This window comes from Trichechus manatus, unplaced genomic scaffold (genome assembly GCF_000243295.1).
Source record: "Trichechus manatus latirostris isolate Lorelei unplaced genomic scaffold, TriManLat1.0 scaffold00170, whole genome shotgun sequence".
NCBI classification, from domain to species: Eukaryota; Metazoa; Chordata; class Mammalia; order Sirenia; family Trichechidae; genus Trichechus; species Trichechus manatus.
Genome location: NW_004444106.1, coordinates 2,060,293 through 2,082,527, shown reverse-complemented (window position 1 = coordinate 2,082,527; position 22,235 = coordinate 2,060,293). Strand labels below are relative to the sequence as shown.

Below are 22,235 nucleotides of genomic sequence, written 5' to 3'. Positions count from 1 at the left end.
TTTTTTTTTTTTTTAAATAACAAAGTATAATTTATAGACCTAACCATTTCAACCCATTTTATGTGTACAGGTCAGTGAGTTTTGGTAAATGTATGCAGTTGTGCAACCATCAGCACAATCAAGTTTTAGGACCCTTCCCTCAACCCAAAAAGCTTCCTGGTGCCTGTTTGCAGTCTCCTCCTCCTAACCTCAGGGAACCACTAATCTGCTTTCTGACAATTTAGTTTTGCCTTTTTAGATTTTCATATGAATGGAATAATATAGTATTTGACCTTTTGTGTCTGGCTTCTTAGCGTGATGTTTTTGAGATTCATCCATGTGTGCATCAGTAATTAATCCCTTTTCATTGCTGAGTAGTATTCCATTGCATGGATATACCATTCACCAGTTGATGGACACGTGGGTATTTTTCATTTTTTTAGCTATTATGAATAATGCTTCTATGAACATTTGCATACAGGTCTTTGGACACGTATTTTCATTTTTCATAGATAGATTCCTAACCTAAGGGTAGAATTGATGGGTTGTATGGGAAGTGTATGTTTAGATTTTTAAGGAAATTGCCAAACTGTTTTCCAAAGTAGCTGTATCATTTGCATTCCCACTGTAGGAGGAGTCCAGTTGCTCCACATCATCTTGAGCACTTAGTATTGTCATTTTCTAGCTATTCTAGTGTTGTTGTTGTTCTTATTAGATGCCATAAAGTCAAACTTTGACTCATAGTGACCCAATGTGACAAAGTGGAAGAACTGCCCCATGGGTTTCCTAGGCTGTATAGGTTGCTATGAGTCAGAATCGACTCAATGGCAAGGACTTAGAATCTTTATAAGAGCAGATTGCCAGGTCTTTTCTCCTGTGGAGCCACTAGGTGGGTGGTGGTGGTGTTGTTTTGTGTTGTTGAGTTGATCTCGACTTACAGCGACCCTATAGGACAGAGTAGAACTGCCCCATAGAGTTTCCAAGGCTGTAATCTTTAAGGAAGAAAACTGCCACATCTTTCTCCTGTGGAGTGTCTGGTGAGTTTGAACTGCTGACCTTGTGGTTAGCAGGTGAGCACTTAACCACTGTGCCACCAGGGCTCCTTCGTTGGGTGGGTAGTGGTATCTTATTGTACAGTATTTTCCATAATGACCAACGATGTCATAAACTTGTTAGCCATTTGTATATCTTCTGTAAATGTCTGTTCAAATATTTTGCCCATTTTAAAAATTGTTTTTGTCTTATCATCGAGTTTTAAGAGTTATTCTTGTATTTAGATATAAGTCCTTTGTCAGATATGTGCTTTGCAGATATTTTCTTCCAGTCTGTGGCTTCCCTTTTCACTTCAGGTTCAGTTTTACACATACTTGGTAGATACCTGTCTTCTCCATGGAATTATAAGCTCTATGACGGTGTACACTAAGTCTCTTTTTGCCAGGCATCTGGCACAACACCAGGCACATAGTAGATGCTCAGTAATATTTTCTTGCAGGAATCAAGTGACTACAACCTGACGTTCCTCCCCACCTCTTTCCCTTAGACACTCAGGGGATACCAGGGTTTTGGTTCTGAAACATGACATATTTCCTGAGGCTCAACTGAGGGCTATTCAGGTTTCAAAATAGTTTCTAATAAGGCTTCTTGGGGGCCCCACACTGTCGTCATGGGACTCCAGAATTTCAGTAGAGGAGTTTAGAGGTTTGTTTGGAAGAGGGGTATTAAAGCAACATTTGCATAGAACTATACTATTTTTGGAGCCCTGGTAGTGCAGTGGTTAAGAGTACGGTTGCTAACCAAACGATCGGCAGTTCGAATCCACCAGTCACCCCCTGGAAACCCTATGGGGCAGTTCTACTCTGTCCTATAGGGTTGCTGTGAGTCGGAATGGACTCGAGGGCAAATTTTTTTTTTTTAATACTGTTTTTACTTAGAGTGCATGTTAATTAGAGGTAGCTTGGAGATTATGGGAGCCACTGAAGAACCACCCCAAACGACCCTTTGGTGCCATCGCTCCACTAGGCTTTCTTTGACCCCAGACCAGCAACTAGGAGCTTCCTTAGTTTTTGAGCCCCTGCCTGCCTGAATGAGACCACCAGAGGGCGCAAGGGCTTCAGTCACGGTTGGATGCGAGGAAAAACCTGCTCCAGAAGGGGGTACGTGGGGTTCTGTTGGACTGGTCCTTCTTCAGTATCTACTTGAGTATCTACAGTGAAAACTAGCTGGGCTGGGGAATCTGAACGGTGGGGAAAGGGAGAGTGAGGCCAGGGCTGGGGGCCTGTGCATTCATTCATTCAAGAAACATTTACTGAGCATATATAAGGTCGCAAAGCAGGCAATGGGGAAGACAGAACAGTTAATCTAGAGCGAGAACTGTTCACTGGCATTTCTAGAGATATTTACTATTTCCAAAACCCTTTAAGATCCCATTATCTGGTTCGATCCTGAAGTCGCCCAAGTGGGGTGTTAGAGATAAGGAAACAGATTCAGAAGGGTTAAAGTGACTTCACTAATTCAGAGGCACGCTTTAGGTTGGAGGTTTCGGCGGGAACACAGCCGCCGGGTTGCCCTGGTTGCCCAGCCAGCTGAAGCGCCGGGGTACGCAAGCTGTGGGATCTGGGTCCCTGGTTACCCTGGCGACTGTCGGCGGTCACGTGACGCGGGAGCCTGGGGAGAAATCGAAGAGGCGGGATAGGTTTTCCGTGGCGGCTTCCGTAGTCGGGCTGGTGGTCACGTGTCGGGAGCTTGTACGCAGTGGCTTTACCCGGGCCCCAGCATCACATGACCTACTCTACGGCAACATGGCACTGGCCGTGGTGCAGAGCTGGGGTTGAGCGGCGGCAAGTGTAGTACGCTTTTTAACTAGGGTGAGAGCCAGTCTCAGCCTGGGTGGGGGAATGGGGTCTTGCTCAACCAGCTCCTGCTCCCGGCATCATCTGAATTCCTTACATCTCCCCGCGCGGTGTGTCTGCCGGGACAGGGAGGCATGACAGGGCCTGGATCCCCTCTCAGCTGTGCTCTGTGTCCCCGAGCAAGCTCTCACTCCTCTGGGCGCACTTCCCTCGCCTGGGTTTCCTCCATCCTCTTTTCTCCAGCCTCCTCCCCTCGCAGGTGGGATCATCGGTGATAACCGGAGCGCGGGCGGGCGCGGCACCCGGGGACCATGGCCGGGTCCGACACTACGCCCTTCCTCAGCCAGGCGGATGACACGGACGACGGACCAGTGCCCAGCACCCCGGGGTTGCCGGGGTCCATGGGGGCCCCGAAGTCCGGGGAGCCTGAGGTCCTGGACCGGGAGGGACTGCAGCGCATCACGGGCTTGTCTCCGGGCCGTTCGGTTCTCATAGTGGCCGTGCTGTGCTACATTAACCTCCTCAACTACATGGATCGCTTCACCGTGGCTGGTACTGGCTTCAGAGAGGAAGACAGGAGAGGGGAAGGGAGCGGGGTCCCGAGGGTGGGGCTGCCTCGCTTGGCCCATCCTGAATCTTCTCCTTCCCAGGCGTCCTTCCTGACATCGAGCAGTTCTTCAACATTGGAGACGGTAGCTCCGGCCTCATCCAGACAGGTGAGTAGGGGCCCCTCCTGGGCACACAGCAGCGCTTCCACCTTCTCTACCCTAGTTGGGGCTACATGTTGGTGTGCCTGGGGCCTCATTAATGGAGGTCTGGTGGCCAGAATCGCTATGAGTCGAAATCTGAGAGCAATGGTACTACAGTAAGGGGCCAAAGAAGGAGCCCTGGTGCAGTGGTGCAAAGGTTGGTGATTGTAACCCACCTGCGCCTCTGAGGGAAACCCTATAGGGGCATTTCTTCTCTGTTCTATAGGGTCGCTATGAGTCAGAATCCACTCCACTGCACATAATAACAGGGGCCAGAGCTAGGGGAGGTGATGGCCTCGAATCTTCTCTGGGGCTGTGCTGTTCAGCTGGAACACCACATTTAAAGAGGGAGTTAGCTTAGTGTAATAATTAAGACAGACCTGGGTTTAAATTTTAGCTTTTCCACTTAATGTGTGATGTCGGGCAAGGCACTCAACCTCTCTAAGCCTCACCTTTCCCTTTTCCATAAGATGAGACTCATAATAACACAGATTACCTCATAGGGGTGATGTGAGGATTAAATGAGGTAATGTTTGTGAAGCATTTAGCATAGTGCTTGGCACATGGTGGGCACTCAGCAAATAATGCAGGAGAGAGTGTCTGGAATGGGGAGAGGTAAGTTGTACTTGTTCAGAACTTTGGGACTTGCATGAGAGGCAAAGCCAGGGCCAAGTCCTTTTTCCCTTCCTTCCTCCTTCATTTTTCAAACATGTCTAATCACCTACGTGTTTCAGGCCCTGGATGAGTGGTAATAATATCTGCAGGACTTTGCTGAGATCTTTTATGCCCATTGTCTTCTTATCCTGTCAGCCCAAGGGATAGGTGTTATTATTCCTGTTTTATAGAGGAAGGAGACATTTCCAGATAGAGGCTTAGAGAAGATTTAAGAGTTGCCCAGAGTCACACAACAAATTAGAGGCAGACCAGAGTTTTAAACTAGTTTTGTGGTGTTCTTTTCTCTACTTCAGGCCAGTAAGGAACTAGAAGTATTTAAGGTGAAGTCTGGAGGAATGAGGATGGGCTCATTGGTCAAGGTTTCCAACTTCTGAAGGCTTGATGAGTTAGAGAAGTAAATCATTCTAGGCAACCCCATTTATTCAGTTTTTCATTCAACTCTTTATCGAGTACTTATTTTGTGCTAGGCTGTGTGTTAAGGGATGGAGATAACAGTCATGGCCAATACAGGCAAGGTGTGGGCCTTCCTAGAGCTGACATTCCACTGCGTATGAGGGGGCAACACTCAATAAAAATTTGAACTAGTAAATGAGATAATTTTCTATAGAGTTAAATGTTATGTAAAAGAAAATGGAGTAAATGCAATAGATAGGGGCTAGGTGTGTGGTGGTCTGGGGAGGTATCTGAGCTGGAACCTGAAGGAACTAAGCCCTGTAAAGCTCAGAAGAGAGGAGAGAATATTCCAGGTATAGGGGACAGCAGATGCCAAAAGCCCTAAGGTGGTATTGAGTTTGGGAGGTTCTAGGAACAGAATGAAGGCCACTGGGGTGCAGAGAGAGGGAGGGAAAGTGACCAGCCAGGCATAAAGTTGGAGAGGTAGGTAGGGGCTGTATCAGATAGGGCATTGTGAGCCATGGTACAGAGTTTGGATTTTGTTCTTGGCTGGGTGGAAGGAAGTGGCAAGTCAGCTGGGCCATCCATTCTACAGTGGAAGGTGTGGAAAGATGTCGGGACTGGGACTGGATGATCTCCTTGGCAGGAAGCTCTGATGGGTTTCAGGGCTGGGATGGGGTGAACTCTTGGTGGAAGGAAGGGTGGGAGCTCTTATTCTTTGGTCATTCCTGGCCTGCTTGTGCTCCCTGAGCTGGGGGTCGGGGCGGGGATGGGGGCTGGGCTTTGACTCTCTGCTTCCCTGCAGTGTTCATCTCCAGTTACATGGTGTTGGCACCTGTGTTTGGCTACCTGGGTGACAGGTACAATCGGAAGTATCTCATGTGCGGGGGCATTGCCTTCTGGTCCCTGGTGACACTGGGATCATCCTTCATCCCCAGAGAGGTGAGGCCCCAAGCTGGCTCCTGATTCTAGCGACCCCCCCACCCCCACCCCACTCTGCCATCATTCTTCGATGCTGCTCCTTGGAGTCTGGGTCTAGGGAACTTCTGTAATTTCCTTAGTCTATGCCATCTCATCCCCGCTCCTTGCCTCAGTTTATCTGCCCACCCCGTCCTCTCCCCTTTTCTTCCACGACCTTCTTTTGTTCATCGTCCCCTCTCCCCCTGACCATTGCGCCTCCACTCCACACCTGGACACTCTCACATTTCTTACCATGGACAACACCTTCCCTGGCCACCCTCCCTTCTCCCTCCTCCCTTCCGGGTCAGACTTGCTGCAAGGCCTCCTCGTGCTGAGTGCCAGTCTGGGTGAAGGGGCAGCTGGGAGAGGCCCTTGCTCTGCCTGCGCTTCCTCACTCCCGCTCACCCCTGAAGCGTTGCCGGCTGACTTCTGCCTCCATCGCTCCATTGAAACTGCTCTTGCCAAAGCTAGCAGTGACCTTCTGGTTGCTAAATGCAGCTCCGACTTCCTACTTCTGTTCTTGCTCGATCTGCTTGGAGCCTCTTGTTTGATTGGCCCACTTTTTTCTTCATGAAACTCTCTTTTTTTTACCTCCTGTGACCCCAACGCTTTCTTCCTGCTTCCCTGGCTGTTATTCCTCTGCTCCTGTAAAGTCTCCTCTATCTCTTCTCACTCCCTGCTCTGGATCTCTGTCCTCAGCCCTGGTAGTACACACTTCCCCAGGGTGGTCACATGTTGTTCTTACTCCAGGTGTCTTTGGTAGACAAACGAGCCCTTACCCAAGGTCATAATAATTCGCTATTGGGGTGTCTTGGGGTGGGATAATAGAAACTAAGATTTATTTTGTACCTGCTGGGTGCAAAGTAATAAGTAGAGTTTTTATTTTCCAATCCTCCCAACAGCTCTGTGAGCACGGTATTATTATTCCACTTTTGCACATGAGGAAACTGAGGCTCAGAGAGGTTAAGTTACTTTCCCAGAGTCACAGCTAGTAAGTAAGTGGTGGAGCCAGGATTCAAGCCGAGGTCTGTCTGATTCTAAAGCCAGGCCTCTCCCGCCATCCCCACCGCCTCTCCAGAGCCAGCTGGTAAGGTAGGCTGGGAGGCTGGCTTCAGGGCGAGCTGCTACCTCCCCCCGTCTCGTTCCCCAGCGTTTCTGGCTGCTCCTCCTGACCCGGGGCCTGGTGGGGGTCGGGGAGGCCAGTTACTCCACCATTGCGCCCACGCTCATCGCTGACCTCTTCGTGGCAGACCAGCGGAGTCGGATGCTCAGCGTGTTCTACTTTGCCATCCCCGTGGGCAGGTGAGTGGGCCTTGGGCCTGGTCGGGGGCAGAGGGCCTGGGATAGGAGGCACGACTGACTGGATGTACCCCCGTCCCTTCCACCTCCAGTGGTCTGGGCTACATTGCAGGCTCCAAAGTGAAGGATGTGGCCGGGGACTGGCACTGGGCTCTGAGGGTGAGTCTCATCATTGCCTGGGGAGAGGTCAGCGCCATTCTCACTGGTCCCCATTTCCTACCTTCACACACCACCTTTGTGAGGCAGTGAAGCCTGGCTGCCCTCACCACGAAGCCATGGGCTAGAAAGAACTCCTGGTTGCACGTGACAGAAGTCCACTGTAAAACTGTAGGTCCAAAGAAGGCACTGTATTGGCGCTCATCATGGAAGGTCACAGGGTGAGCTGCTCCAGGGCTCACATTGTCATGGAACCTTGATCATCTTGTTCTTGGCTTTCCTTTTTTGTGTAGTAACTTCATTCTTAAGCAAGTGAAAGCTCCAAACTAGTACCTTTCCATTTAGAAATCTTGGCGGCCTGGAACCTTGTGCGATTGTCCTGGGATGGTGTCTGGGTAGATCAGTGTGGGTCACATGCCTGCCTGTCATGGGAGCCAATCATACTGCTCTCATTGGCCAAACCCGGGTTACATGCCCAGCCCTGTTTGAGTCACATGGATTGAGAGACGGGGAGGATGTTTCCCCAGAAGAAGATTAGAATGCTGTTACCAAAGAGGGAACAAAAGTTAAGCTTGCAGAAACAGGGTGGTCCCTAGTGGCAGCCTCCCCCGACTCCTGATTGCAGGTTCAGCTTCCTTGGGGCCCCAGTTGCCTGTAGACGCCCTCTCTCACCCCAGTCCAGCGTTTGAGCGTGTCCCTGCCAGGGCCTGTCATGAAGCCCACTCTTCCTCCAGGTGACACCAGGTCTAGGAGTGGTGGCTGTCCTGCTGCTCTTCCTGGTAGTACGGGAGCCGCCAAGGGGAGCTGTGGAACGCCACTCGGACGCGCCACCCCTGAGCCCCACCTCGTGGTTGGCAGATCTGACGGCTCTGGCAAGAAAGTGAGTTTAGTCCTATCCTAGTCCAACAGCTGAGGCCCCAGGACAGGCCCTGAACATCTGGTTTGAGTGTCCATGGTCTTTGTTATCTTTTCTGTCAGCTGGCCATTCCCTAAGCTCAGGGATTCGACCAGCACTGCCCCCTGTGGCAGCTGCTTGAATTACAGGCCCAGGAGCCAGGACAGAAGCCTCCACGTGTAGCGTCCTGACTTTACCAAGTCATGCCAGGAAGGGAGAACAAAGGTTCTCTGCCCTGACCTCTTGGTGGAGCCTGACCTCCTCCCTCCCTCCCGTCTTGCAGTCCTAGTTTCGTCCTGTCGTCCCTTGGCTTCACTGCTGTGGCCTTTGTCACAGGCTCTTTGGCTTTGTGGGCTCCTGCATTCCTGCTGCGTTCCCGTGTGGTCCTGGGGGAGACCCCCCCCTGCCTTCCTGGAGACTCTTGCTCCTCCTCTGACAGGTACGCAGATGGGGCTGGGCTGGGTGGCTTCTGGAGGCAGGGGTGGAGTGAAGAGAGGCTACTTCCATACTCAGGTGAGGAGAGTTTGAATCCGGACTCCCCAGGCTGTCTCCTCTCCTGAGTCTGTGAAATGGCTGATGGTGTGAAATACGCCCATCTCTTGGGGCTTTGTGAACCACGGGGCTCTGGGCCTGGATGGACGGGAGTTGTGCGGGTGGCTGGGATGGAGCATCTTCCTCTCTGGGCCTTGGGAGTGAGGCCGGGGGATTCACAGGCAGAGGGACTAGCCCGCATCCCCCTGCCCCGCCCCTTAGCCTCATCTTCGGGCTCATCACCTGCCTGACTGGCATCCTGGGTGTGGGCCTGGGCGTGGAGGTCAGCCGCCGCCTCCGCCGCTCCAACCCCCGGGCTGACCCGCTGGTCTGTGCTGCTGGCCTCCTGGGTTCCGCACCCTTCCTCTTCCTGTCCCTCGCCAGCGCCCGTGGTAGCATCGTGGCCACTTATGTGAGTAGCCAACAGGTGTCCAGGAGGTGTTCTGGGTCGAGGGTGGAGAGATGGGACGCTGGGGCAGGCCGAGGGTCAGCCAGTGTCGTGGTTAATAGCAGATTCTGGAGTGGGAATGCCTAACTTTGAATCCCAGCTCTGCTCCTTCCCAGCTGCGTGACATTGGCCAAGTGACTTAATCTCTTTGTGCTCAGTTTCCTCATCTGTAAAGTGGGCATAATGGTAGCACCTGTCTTCCAGGGGTGTTGTGAGGAGGAAGCGAGTGAATAGATTAGCCTGGTACATGGTAGTCCCTCTGTGTTGCCTCTTATGATGATGAGAACTCCCCTTTCCTTAGATTTTCATCTTTATTGGGGAAACACTACTGTCCATGAACTGGGCCATTGTGGCTGACATTTTGCTGGTGAGTAGCTAGGAGCTCCAGGGTTAGCTTAGAGGCTTATGGGAGCAGGGATTGGGTCAGGAGGCTTTTACCCTTTCTTCAAAACCCACCCCAGGTTGACTCTGGAATCCAGCTCCAGATGGACCTGTAATCCTGGCCCTGACCTGTGATCTTGACCCCAGTCACATGTCTGAGCCAGGGCTTACCTCTGACCTCAGCCTCCCTGAGCCCTGGCCCTGTCCTCATTCTCGGCCTCCTGCTCCCCCTGGGGGAGCCTGCCCACTGAGCCGTGTTCCTCCCGCCCCCAGTATGTGGTGATCCCCACGCGGCGGTCCACCGCGGAGGCCTTCCAGATCGTGCTGTCCCACCTGCTGGGTGATGCTGGGAGCCCCTACCTCATTGGCCTGGTGAGCACTGCCCTTTGGCCGGGCCTGTGGGTGTCGGGGAGCCCTGCACTCCCAGGACAGTCCCAGTTAGGTCCCATGCCCTCTGGCCAGGCGCTTCTCAGCTAGGAGCCTCAGCTAGACCAAAGGATCTTGTCTTCGAAGATCTCCAGCAGTGAGGCCGGGGGACCTCTCCCAGGTGCTGCAAACCTCCTTCCCTTTCCCAGGCTCCATTTTCCTTTTCCAGAGTTCAGGGGCTCTCTCTCCCGCCTCCTCTCTAGGTTTCTCTGCTGACGTTCCTCTCCTCTGATGGCTCACCGTCCTCTCTCCCCAGATCTCCGACCGCCTCCGCCGGAGCTGGCCCCCCTCCTTCCTGTCCGAGTTCCGGGCCCTGCAGTTCTCACTCATGCTCTGCGCCTTTGTCGGGGCACTGGGCGGTGCGGCCTTCCTGGGCACCGCGATCTTCATTGAGGGCGACCGCCAGCGGGCCCAGCTGCACCTGCAGGGTCAGTTGGGGCCACCTCTTATCTGTCCACAACTCCCTGCCTGACTTCATGACACTGCCTCCCTGTCTGCCTGTCCATCTGTCTTCCCAGTCCTGTATGCCTGGCATCACTCCCTCAGCTCCGGGTCTGTCTATCCAACAAGCTGATGTCTGTGTCCACAACTCTGGTGGCTCTCTGGCTGCTGCCCCATCCATTTCCCACTACCTGTTTGTCCCCTCCAGTTTTGTTCTGCCTGTCCATCCAGCCCTGGCTCTGATCCTTCTCTCCCCCTAGGTGTGTTGCACGAGGCAGGGCCCGCAGATGACCGTATTGTGGTGCCCCAGCGAGGCCGCTCCACCCGGGTCCCCGTGTCCAGCGTGCTCATCTGAGGGGACATTGCTCACCTGTTCGCACATCTGTCACTCCTGGCCCTAGCCTCACCTTAGGTGGGGCCCAGGCCCAAAGCCTCGGCCAGGCCCAGCTCCCAGGAGGGCCCTGAGCTGTGTGCCAGCTTCCAGACACTATAGGGCAGCCAGGGGCCTGGGGAAGTTGGGGGCCGGGGGGGATCCCCTCCGCTGGGGCAGCCCCATGGGCTCGGTGCTATTTGTAACTGAATAAAATTTGTAGCCAGACCCCAAGTGCCTGCTTGAGTCTTCCTGTGAGTTCTTGTGACCTCTGACCTCTGGCCTTGCAGGGCTGTCCCCTCCCCAACCCAGGGCTCCTGGGATGTTTGGGTCACTCCTGTGGGACCATGGGCAAGTCCCTGCCCTCTGGCTGGGTGAAGGAGAGGGGTCTGCTCTTCTCCAAGTGAGCTGGCTCGGTGTGAGCATGAATCATGCCCATGTTTCCCCCCAGATCCTGCCCCTCTGGCGGGCAGGCCTGGGTGAGGTGGGGGTGGGCACTGCCCTCTGCCCCTCAAAATGCCAGGCTCAGAGCCTCCTTCCCTGCTGCCTCCTCTAGCCCACGGATGTGGAGGCCAGGTTGCTGGCCGCCTGGCAGGGGTCTTCCCCTTCCCACCGGCCTGCGTTGCCACTCTCCCAGAGGTTGGCAGACCCTTCTTGAGGGCCTTCTCCCGCTCCCTGCTGCTGGGTGGGGGTGGGAAGGGGCGGGTGCAGCCCGCTGAGGAGCCCGATGATTTCCTGCCCTGACTTGGTGCTTACCACAGCTTCCTGCTGCAGGCAGGCGGGTGGGCGCCCGAGGAGAGGCGGCGTGGAGTTGAGGCACGGGTACAGCTGGGGTGTAGGGACCATGCAGGGGGTGGCTGGTGCCCCGGATCCCAGCCCAGGCTCTGGCCTGACTGACCTGGGGCCAAGGGTCTTCCAGAGCCAGTGCTGACCCCGACGCAGCCCTGCCAGGGGAGGGAACCCAGGGATCCCCCAGGAGGGCACAGCTGCCCCCGAAGCAGGTTCCCCAGTCTGGCACCCTGCTGGGCCCAGTCTGAGCCCTGCTGCAGCTCTGCCCTTAGGGGCCTTCAGAGAGACAGCCAGGCCTGGTCCAACATCTCTCTGCAGATGGAGACGGCTGTCGTGGTCTCCACTGTGCTGGGGCTCCTGCTGCTGCCCCTCTTGATCGTGCTGCTGGCGGTACTGTGTCTGCGCTGCCGTGAGCTGCCAGGTGAGTGGGGAGCTGGCGGGGGGGACTGGATGCTTAGACTCAGGAATCCTCACCCCACTCCCCCATCCCGACTTGGTCCTGCACTCAGAGACTCTGTAAGCCCCCAGACTCTAGGCCTCAGTACCCCTTTTCCTGCCTTACCAGCTCTCTCTTCCCCAGGCTCATATGAGACTGCTTCCTCAGATAGGTGAGTTTGCCCCTTGTCTACCCTGTGGGTCCCCCTCAATACCCCATGGTGGGCTGGGCCTCAGGGGCTGGGCGGGGGTTCTCCCGGCCCCACTTTCAAGTTGTGTCTCTCCTGCCAGTTTGTACCCAAGTAACATATTGATTAAGCGACCTCGTGAGTAGATGGGACTGTCGGGTGGAGGGACAAGGGTCCCCGGGTGTGAGTGAGTGTGTGCCTTTGTGGAGGTCCCCTCTGGGGCCGCCCACCTGGGTCTGTGTCTTGTGCCTCGACCTGAGCTGGGGGTGGGGAGGGAGACGGGAGCCCTCAGGCCTGTCTGGGCGCTGGGGCTTCAGTGGGCTTCGTCTGCCCTTCGAGGCCTGGAGGAGGGTAGGGAGCATGATGACCACAGTCATTCCATCAGCTTCGTCCTGTCCTCAGACACGCTCGCCCCCTGGCCACCAGTCACCTCCTACCCGCCCGTTACCTCCTACCCACCCCTGAGTGAGCCAGACCTGCTCCCCATCCCGTGAGTAGCCCCTCAACCTCCTTCCCCCCAGATCCTATTCTTTACCCTCTCACCTCCCTGAATTGGGGGCCTCTTGTCCTGTTGCAAACTCTCTTGCCCCCAGGTCCCTTTCCTAGGCATGACCTCTGACCTTTGACTCCCAGGAGATCCCCACAGCCCCCCGGGGGCACCCACCGGATGCCATCTTCCCGGAAGGACTCAGATGCTGGTAAGTGTGGAGAATGGGCTCCGCGGGGCTGGGGCTGGTTACAGGACAGGCCTAGCCTGAGCTGACTCAGTCTCTCTTTCCCTCCCTCTTTGAAGCCAACAGTGTGGCGAGCTACGAGAATGAGGGTGCGTCTGGGACCCCAGGTGCCCTGGCTGGGTGGGGAGGCTGGGACTTGTCCCGGGCTGTGCTAACACCTGTGTCACCCTCAGAGGCAGCCTGTGAGGACATGGACGAAGACGAGGATGAGGAAGACTATCACAATGAGGGCTACTTGTGAGTGACTAGGTGGGAGGTGGGGGCTGAGGCAGGGGTATGCTTGCTCACCCGCCATTTTCCTTCCTCCTCAGGGAGGTGCTTCCCGACAGCACTCCGGCCACTAGCACTGCCGTCCCACCAGCTCCTGTGCTCAGCAACCCAGGCCTTCGAGACAGTGCTTTCTCCAGTGAGTTGACAGTCTTGACATACCTTCATGTCTCCCACTGCTTATGTTCGGCTGACCCCCTCTACTCCTCTCTCTTCTATTATCTGTTGATTTCTACCTCTACCCTTGGTTTTCTCTGTCTTTCCTAGGACTCTTGTCCTTCAGATAATGGACTTTCTGCTCTGTTGTTGTTAGGTGCTGTCGAGTTGGTTCCGACTCATAGCAACTTTGTGTACAACAGAATGAAACCCTGCCTCGTCCTGCGCCATCCTCACAATTGTTGCTATGCTTGAGCCCATTGTTGCAGCCACTATGTCAGTCCATCTCGTTGAGGGTCGTCTTCTTTTTTGCTGACTCTCTGCTTTACTAAGGATGATGTCCTTTTCCAGGGACTGATCCCTCCTGATAACATGTCCAAAGTATGTGAGACAATGTCTTGCCATCCTTGCCTCTAAGGAGCATTTTGGTTGTACTTCCTCCAAGACAGATTTGTTCGTTGTTTTGCCAGTCCACGGTATATTCAATATTCTTCGCCAACACCACAATTCAAAGGCATCAGTTCTTCTTCGGTCTTTCTTATTCATTGTCCAGCTTTCGCATACATATGAGGCAATTGAAAACATCATGGCTTGGGTCGGGGGCAGTTTAGTCCTCAAGGTGCCGTCTTTGCTTTTCAATACTTTAAAGAGGTCCTTTGCAGCAGATTTGCCCAATGTAGTACGTCTTTTGATTTCTTGACTGCTGCTTCCATGGGTGTTGATTGTGGATCCAAGTAAAATGAAATCTTTCTGTTCTGATCTTCTGATTTTCTTACCTTTTCTCTCTCTTTCCTATCTCTTTGTCTTTTTATTTTATTGTCTGGGAGATTTCCTCAGCCCTTCTTCTGAAATTTTGTTTCTCCTCTCCAAAACACTTTCTTGGTCTTTGTTCCTTTTTTATAGCCTCCTGTTTTTGTTTCATGGAGGCAATATCATCTTGTAAATCTCTAAACATATTAATTATAGAGTGTCCTTTTTTTTTTTTTTTAAGTTTTCTTCTGCTTGCTGCATTGTCTCAGTTTCTTCTGAGCTGCTTTTCTCTCTTCATTTTGGTCTCATCCTGCCTGTTGGAGGCTTTCCTCAACGTCTGATGATCGTTAGTTTTCTGTTACTCTTCTCTCTCTACACTTGCCGTGGACTATCACATCCACACACCAATTTGCCACCTCTCTCCTGAGCTCCAGACTCTCGGTCCAGGTGCTTCTTTTCATCCATCCATCTAACAGATACTTATTGGCCGTCTCCACTGGGCTAATCCTAGGTATATTACAATTAATGAGGTAGACTACAATCGTAATAATAGCTGACAGTTATTGAGGGCCTCAGAAGGAAGGCCTGGTGATGTTTCTGAAAGGTCACAGCCGTGAAAACCCTGTGGAGCACAGTTCTACTCTGACATGTGGGGCCGCCATGAGTCAGAATCGACTTGATGGCAACAAGTTACTGGTTCACTCTGTGCTATACCCAAGAGTTTAATGTGTAGCAACTTACTAAACTTCACATCTCCCAGTTGCTCTTGAGCCCGTCCCTCCCCACCCTGCGCTGCAGTCTTATCTGCATGATGGCAGGGCTTATTTAGTTCACAGACAGTTGGCAGCACTTACTGTGAGCGCTCAGCCCTATTCTAACATGTACTGCTTTAATCTTCATCATAACCCTGTTATTATTTTATAGATGGGAAAACTGAGGCACAGAGAGGTTAGGTCACTTGTCTAAGGTTACTTAGTGTTGGAGCTGGGATTTGAACCTGGGCGTTCGGCTCCAAAGCCTGTCTTGTCCATATCCTCGTGGGGAAAACATGTCAACAAATAAAAGAACAAAATAATGTCATTGGTGATAAGTGCTACGAAGGGACTGAGGCAGGAGATTGAGATGGGCAGTGGCTGAGTAGGTGGGGCCAGGGTGGGCTGTCTGAGCAGGTGACGTTTGAGGTGAGCCTGGCTGATACGTGAGAGCCACAGGCCCCTCGGACTTGGCACAGCCAGATCCAAGCATGTCACCCCTCTCCACACACACTACCAACCTCCCTCCACTCTGAGCTGCTCTTCATTTCTGTGCCCCAACCTCGGGGTCAGGCCAGGGTCTGTAACCCTCCTGCTTTCCCCAAAATTTCATTCATTCTAGTCAGCATTTGTCAAGGTGACTTACTTCTCTCCACCTCCACAGCCTGCATCCTCATCCAAGCCACTGTCTCTGGTCCAGATGTCACCTGTCTAGAGAGGCCCTTTCTGTGTCCCTCTGGGACTGGCTATGGGGTGGTCTCAGGTGGTTCTGTTGCAGGTCTGGGTGCCTGCACTGGGGGCTCTGCAAATCTATGTTTGAGGGTCTCTGGGTAACAGTGTTGGGGGTGGGGTGGGCTCTGATGGTTTTCCTATAGTGGAGTCAGGCGAAGATTACGTGAACGTTCCTGAGAGTGAGGAGAGTGCCGAAGCGTCTCTGGGTGAGTGACAGCTCCCCTGGCTCCCTCTCAGGGTCTGCCTTCTCTCCCTCACCCCTTCGTCCCACAGTGTGACCTATCCCCCCACACCTCATCTTCAGTGTGGCCAGACCCCTCCCCTGGTGTGGCTACCCCCTTCAGTGTGACTTCACCCCCAACCCTCACTCTCCGTGTGGCCCGTGTCCCGCCTGGCCCTTGGTGTGGCCTATGCCCCTGTCCCCGGCCCTCAATGTGGGTGACCCCAGCCCATGTTTGACCCTCAGTCCGGCCCCCATCTATCACTCTCTGCTATCCCTCTGCTCTCTTGCCCTCCACGCGGCCTGCCTTCCCTTTCGGTGTGGCCGTCCCTCCTGCTGACCTGTCCCCACAGACGGGAGCCGGGAGTATGTGAATGTGTCCCAGGAGCTGCAGCCTGCGGCCAGGACTGAGCCTGGTGTGTGCTGGTGGGGGGAAGGGGCAGGAGCTGGGGGAGCTGCCTTAGGGGGTTGGTTTTCGAGCTGGAGACCAAACTCTCCTGCCCTCACAGCCACCTCGAGTTCCCAGGATGTGGAGGAAGAGGAGGAAGAAGGAGCTCCAGATTATGAGAATCTATAAAAGCTTAACTGAGGGCCTGGTGAGAGCCCCTCCCATCCCCAGCCCTGCCCTCCAGGACCCCTTTCCGACCCTCCCTGCCACCTCAGGCCTATCCTCTCTGACTCTGGGGGCCTCTTCTGACCCCTACTGACCTCTGAGCCCATAACCTCCCCCTTCCCCCTGCCCTGTGGTGTTTCAGGTGAGGCGAGTCTGCCTGGAGCCAGCCTTGCCGGACAGTGGAGCCGGGCAGCCGGAAGTGGCTCTGGGCGCCTCGGCTGTGCCTTTGCTCCAGCCTGACATCAGCCTGAAAATTTCCCCCTAACTTATTGTCACTTTGGGGTCCAGTCTGTGTGCCCCCAACACTCTGCACCTTCTGACGCAGCCTGAGAATGGACTACCCTGGCCCCAGCCCTACTCTCTGTCATAGAATAAAGGCTGGTGTGGTCTGTAGCTCTCTTGGCTTTGGTGGGCCTGGTGGGTGAGGGTGAGGTGTGCCGAGTGTCTACGTGAGTCTGTGAGTCAGAGGCTGCCTGGATAGATCTGCGTGTGTGTGAGTGTGTGTGTTTCTGTGGGTCTGCCCTGTCTGTGCGTCTCCATCCTCCTCCACATGGGCTCATTGCTCCCACGGGTCCTGGCCCGGTAGTGTATGAGTGACAGCAGATGATGACTAGGGCAGGCTGGCACTTTGGGAGCTCTGGATGCACTCTCCATGAGAAACACACGACAGGCAAGACGATTGCTGAGCTGGTGGGAGTAGGGTGTGGAGGATGGCACTGGGTGGGAGTGGACACCCAGAGTGAGTTCCTTCCCTGCTGGTCCTCTGTTTCTCCTTCTTTAAAACAAGGGGGTGGACCAGGAAACCTCCAAGAGCTTTTGTAGTTCTTACCTTTTGTGATTTTCAATAAAACAGAACTTACAAAATTGTCTAAAACGTTAAATGTTTTAGACAACTAAAAACTAGTTTGTTGTTGGTCGGCGGTTGAGTCGATTCCAACTCATAGCGACCCCATGTGACAGAGGAGAACTGCCCCATAGGGTTTTCTAGGCTGTAATCTTACGGGAGCAGATCACCCGCTCTTTCTCCCGCAGAGTTGCTGGTTTGATTTGAACCACCAACCTTTTGGTTAGTAGCCAAGTGCTTAACTGCAGCATTAATATGTAGTGTGGCACTTTCAAAATTTTGATGTGCAGACAGATCACCTGGAAATCTTAAAATGCATATTCTCAATGTCATTTTTACCTAGCCAGGATTCATTTCCCCTTATTTTGGGAGATTCACCTCAGTTTTCCTCAGGGATCCACTCCTTCTCCAATCTCATCCCATGTGGTTTTAGAGATTGTTGACCACCTCCTGTCTCAGGGTGAGCACATGACCTGGACCTGGACCATCATCACCATCCTTTCCCCTGGTCATCATGATTGGTTCAGGTATGGCCATGTGACAAGAGCTGGGCCAATGAAAAGCAGCCTTGGGGTTTGGGCAGGAAGTGATGGGGAGGAGCTCTTTTTTTTTTTTCCCTCCCTGCAGTAAAGGTGGAAGGATGTGTCCTGGAGGGATCACTTGGGAGACCCCAGTGGGAATGAAGCCAATGTACAGGGCAGAATTGCCCAGAGAGATGGACAGGGCCAGCTTCTTGGTGGCATCGTTAGAACCCCTGGATCTAGTCTCACCTGAAATGAGATCCCCCCCACCCCCACCCCAAGATTTCCCAGTTACATGGGCCAATAAATTACCATTTTCTTCAACTGACTTGACTTGGGGTTTCTGTCACATACAACCAAAGTAGTCTGGATTGATAACCTAAAGTTGTTGGCAGTCCTCTGTGAACTCCAAAGGTGTTAAGAACAGCTTCTCCTTATGGAGCACCTACTGCATTTACATGCTTATCTCATTTAATCATCTTGACATGCCTATTGTCAGTTACTACTGTTGCTATCTCCTTTTTGCGTGTGAGGAAACAAAGGCTCAGAGAGGTGAAGTAACTTGCCCAAAGGCACACACCTGAAGAGGCAAATCTGGGACTAGATTAGCCTGGAATGGAATCGCTGCTGCTCTGACTGCCAGCCTCCTCATTCTGGTTATTGTACAAATTGCCACTGCCCCGCACGGGGGAGCTTGTAAGAGTCCCAGTGGGAGAAGATGGAGTGAGGGCCTGGCAAGGGAGCTGGACAGGCTGGACATAAACAGGTGGAGTTAAGTCATTTTATTTGGAGGAAATAGAAATGGGCAGAGGTGTCTTAGTGCCTGGGCTGAGGGACACAGAATGGTTCACCAATGGTGTATGTTGGTATGACCACTCTGGAGAATAATCTAACAACATATAGCAAAGCTGAAGATGTGCATTTCCTCTGACCCAGCAAATTCCTGGGTATAAACCCTGACAAATCCTAGCCCATGGGCCCCAGGAGGCGGGTACGAGAAGGCTTAGGGCAGCATTGCGATGGCCTACACCTGGAAACACGTCCATCAGCAATCAAGTGGACAGATAAACTGTAGTACAGTCACACAATGGTACTCAACAGCCAATAAAAATGAGTGACCTCGAACAACACCCTCCAACATGGATGAATCTCATCAACATAATGTGGGGTGAAAAAAGCAAAGCAAGTGTTTTATTTGTGTGAAGTTACAAACACGTCAAAATGATATGTATTGTTTGGGAATGCATATATGTGTACGAGTATCAAGATAGATGACGGGGAATGAGAACTTCAGGAGAGTGGTAGCTGTGAGGTGGTGGGTGAGGAATGATGTGGGGAAGTTCAAAGAAGGCCTCAGTGATATTTGTAATGTCTTAGTCTTAAGCAGGATGGGGTACACAAGCGTTTGATGTATTATTCTTTAAGTGCATATCTGATTTATTTCATAATAACGAAGAGTGGGGAGTAAGAACTTTGTCTTGAGCCCTGTGGGTGGCCCCTGTAGGGTTTGGAGCTGAGAATGACACGATCAGGTTTGTGTTTTAGCAAAAATCTCTGGCTCGGTTGGATGGATGGTGACTGCAGTTAAACAAGAGGCAGGGAGACTACTGAGAAGGCTGTTGTAGAAATCCACGTGAGAAATGGTAGGCTGGCCAAAGACATGGCAGGGGGGATGCACAGGGGTGTAGAATTTGGAGATGTTTGGGAGGTAGAATCAACCGATGTGGCGATGAGTTGGCTATGGCTGTGAGGAATGGGGAGGGTCCAGGGTGACTCTGGTCCTTGCCTTGGTGGATGGTGGTGGTGGTGGTGGTGGTGGGGGATTTGATGAGGCACCAAGAGCAGCTTCCCATCTGTGTTTCTTGGATCAAGCTAGGGGATGTGGCTTTGCGTCCATCGGTTCATTGGACCAGCTGGGACAGAGAGAGCAGAGCTAATGTGATGAAATCTATGGGGCTGGTTCTGGAGTTTCTGAGCACATTGGTTTGGTCAGTGGGGAGAACCCCTGCTGATGAAAGCTGGGGAGCAGAAATAGATTCTTCTTGAATTTTGTTGTTGGAGGAAAGGTAGATTTAATGATAAATGAGAGAGAAAGGGAGTTTCTGGAATTTCTTGGAGAGACATCTGAATGCTTCTAAAGCCGTCAGGAGGTAACAGTCCTCTTAATTTGGGTGCTCCCAGGAGCAGACCTTGAGGTAAGGGCTTTAGTGTAAGTAGTTTATTTGGGAGGTGGTCCTAGAAAGGAGAGCCGGGAAGTGAGACAGGAGAGAAGACAGTCAATAAAGGCATTATGAGTTCAGCCAATTACCACTGTGGGCAGCTGGAGCTCAGACCGCAGGGGAGCTCTGGGAACCAGCCTGGAGCACAGGAATGTGAGTTTTCCACCTTGAGGAGGGAACCCTGGGCATTTATACATCTGCTTCTGTTAGTCACTGGTTGAGGGCTGCTCCCTGGGTGTTAGTTCTCGAAAACCGCTGGCCTGCACCCATATGGGCACAGTGGACTCCAGTGGCCACAGCAAGCCCTGAGGCAAAGGGAGGCAGTTGCTGGCAGCTGAGCCCGGCAGTGTGCACTGAACCGGTGGCACTGGATAAGGTATCAACAATGACACAGTAGCTCTGGCTCTTGATGGGGTTTAGTGCAGTCTTTCCCAAAATGCATTGTGTGCCCATCAGTCCTGTGAGAAGCTTCACAAGGAAGGACTCTGTGGTCAGAAGCACTTGGGGGAAAGCTGCATTCTCCAGCGCATTCTTGCATAGTCATTCTTTAATGCGTGCACATTCATGTATTAAAGGCGCCGAGAAGTCCTGTGATAAATACCTTTGCCTAACATTTCCCAAATTTATTTGACTTCAGGACCTTTAAAAAAATGTTCTTCTTAGCATTTTGCAGATCACTTTTAACATCTCTAGAGGATATCTTTTATTTTTGCCTGCTCAGCATCCATTCCTTCCTCTCCCAATGACACCATCTGAATTTCCTTTGAGGGAGCACCCTGCCCCGTTTTTAGTTTAGATGGCTCAAGTGGGACTACTTGATAGATGTGCACGTGACCCAGGATTGGCTAACCATTATATTCACCCCCTGGCCACAATAATTGCTTGATACAGGGGCACATGACCCAATTCAGGCCAATGAGACACATTCCTGAGACTTCTGGTGAAGCTAATGGGAAAGAGAAGCTCTTTATGGGCTGGAACTGCCACGCTGGTAAGATACAAGCCTGGGCTTTTGCAGGCGTCCACTTGAAGAGTGTCTGCCTGAGAATGAAGGCACCCAAGGAAAACAGAGTCAGCAGGAATGGAAATAGAAAAGTTGAGTCCTGATGGCACATTTAAGCCCCCAGATCCAATGTGCCTGAAGCCATTACTCCTGGACTCTCCAGTAACATGAGCCAATCAATCCCTTTCCTCCTTCCTTCCTTTCCTTCTCTTTTTCTTGGACTAAATTGAGCCAGGCTTTCTGTCACTTGCAACAAAAAGGTTCCTAAATGATGTTTCCACCAAACCCCAACCACAATCAAGCCATCCTACCTGGGGATGAACTCCTGGTGGCCAATATGAGAAACTGCCAGACTCACTCTTTCTCTCACCCACCTCCTCCTCTCCTGCTCAGAGACACGTGGATGAACGTTTCCTCCATCTTCTCCATCACAGCCTGCTTCATTTCACTGCAGGACTGCAGGTAACCTACTTCTCCTGCACACTGGTCTACCCACTCGAAAAAAAAACACAAAACTAAACCTGTTTCCCTTGAGTCAATTTTGACTCATAGTGACTCTATAGGACAGAGTAGAACTACTCCACAGGGTTTCCAAGGAGCGGCTAGTGGATTCAAACTGCCAACCTTTTGGTTAGCAGGCGAGCTCTTAACCACTGCACCACAAGGTCTACTCACACAGCTAACTAACTCCCTCCCATTTTCCTTCTCTCTCCTCAGTTCCCCCAGGCAAATCTCTCCAGACTTCCTTCTGTTTTATTTATTTGGTTTTATTAGTCTCATAGCTGACAAGCAGTCATTCCAAAGAGAAGACTGCGCAGGTTATGGATTGAATTGTGTCTCCCAAAAATGTGTATCAACTTGGCTAGGCCATGATTCCCAGCAGTGTGTGGTTGTCCACCATTTTGTGATCTGATGTGATTATCCTGTGTGTTGTAAATCCTAACCTCTATGACGTTAATGAGGCAGGATTAGAGGCAGTTACATTAATGAAGCAGGACTCCATCTACAGGATTAGGTTGTATCTTGAGTCAATCTCTTTTGAGACATAAAAAAGAGAATCCAGCAGAGAGGATAGGGACCCCCTACCACCAAGAAAGAAGAACTGGGAGTGCAGTGTGTCCTTTGGACCCAGGGTCCATGTGCTGATAAACTCCTAGACCCAGGGGAGGAGTGATGACCAGAACCTTCCCCCAGAGCTGACAGAAAGTCTTCCCTTGGAGCTGTCACCCTGAAGTTAAACTTCTAGCCTCCTAGCCTGTGAGACAGTAGACGTCTGTTTGTTAAAGCCACCCACTTGTGGTATTTCTGTCATAGCAGCACTAGATAACTAAGACAGCATGCTTGGTGGCAAGAACACTGGATACAATACACATCAGGAGGCATAACTTTTAGTCCCAATGACGCCACTAAACATCTGTGGGACTTTAGGGACTTTTGAGAATGTTAGACTAAAAACCTGG

At 52.3% G+C, this 22,235-nt stretch overlaps 2 protein-coding genes across 3 annotated transcripts; both read left to right on the top strand.

The window, feature by feature from the left end:
- Nucleotides 1-2,986: 2,986 nt before the first annotated feature.
- SPNS1 (SPNS lysolipid transporter 1, lysophospholipid) lies at nucleotides 2,987-10,771 on the top strand. The gene is made up of 12 exons (XM_004386598.2): nucleotides 2,987-3,380; nucleotides 3,479-3,544; nucleotides 5,451-5,587; nucleotides 6,756-6,907; nucleotides 6,997-7,063; nucleotides 7,795-7,940; nucleotides 8,239-8,394; nucleotides 8,709-8,898; nucleotides 9,236-9,301; nucleotides 9,589-9,687; nucleotides 9,998-10,169; nucleotides 10,443-10,771. The coding sequence occupies exons 1-12, from the start codon at nucleotides 3,140-3,142 to the stop codon at nucleotides 10,535-10,537; spliced, it is 1,587 nt and encodes a 528-aa protein (XP_004386655.1). The 5' UTR covers nucleotides 2,987-3,139; the 3' UTR covers nucleotides 10,538-10,771.
- A 551-nt stretch (nucleotides 10,772-11,322) lies between these two features.
- Nucleotides 11,323-17,745, top strand: LAT (linker for activation of T cells). 2 transcript variants are annotated; one of them, XM_012558507.2, is made up of 12 exons: nucleotides 11,323-11,374; nucleotides 11,660-11,762; nucleotides 11,922-11,949; nucleotides 12,068-12,102; nucleotides 12,367-12,454; nucleotides 12,598-12,662; nucleotides 12,758-12,935; nucleotides 13,010-13,104; nucleotides 15,499-15,561; nucleotides 15,929-15,991; nucleotides 16,085-16,171; nucleotides 16,331-17,745. In XM_012558507.2, exons 2-11 carry the CDS (start codon nucleotides 11,660-11,662, stop codon nucleotides 16,150-16,152), a joined length of 786 nt encoding a protein of 261 aa, XP_012413961.1. In that variant the 5' UTR covers nucleotides 11,323-11,374; the 3' UTR covers nucleotides 16,153-16,171; nucleotides 16,331-17,745. The 2 variants fall into 2 exon arrangements, with proteins under 2 accessions (XP_012413961.1, XP_004386654.2); XM_004386597.3 differs by having other exon boundaries at nucleotides 11,333-11,762; nucleotides 12,758-12,787; nucleotides 12,872-12,935.
- Nucleotides 17,746-22,235: the final 4,490 nt, after the last annotated feature.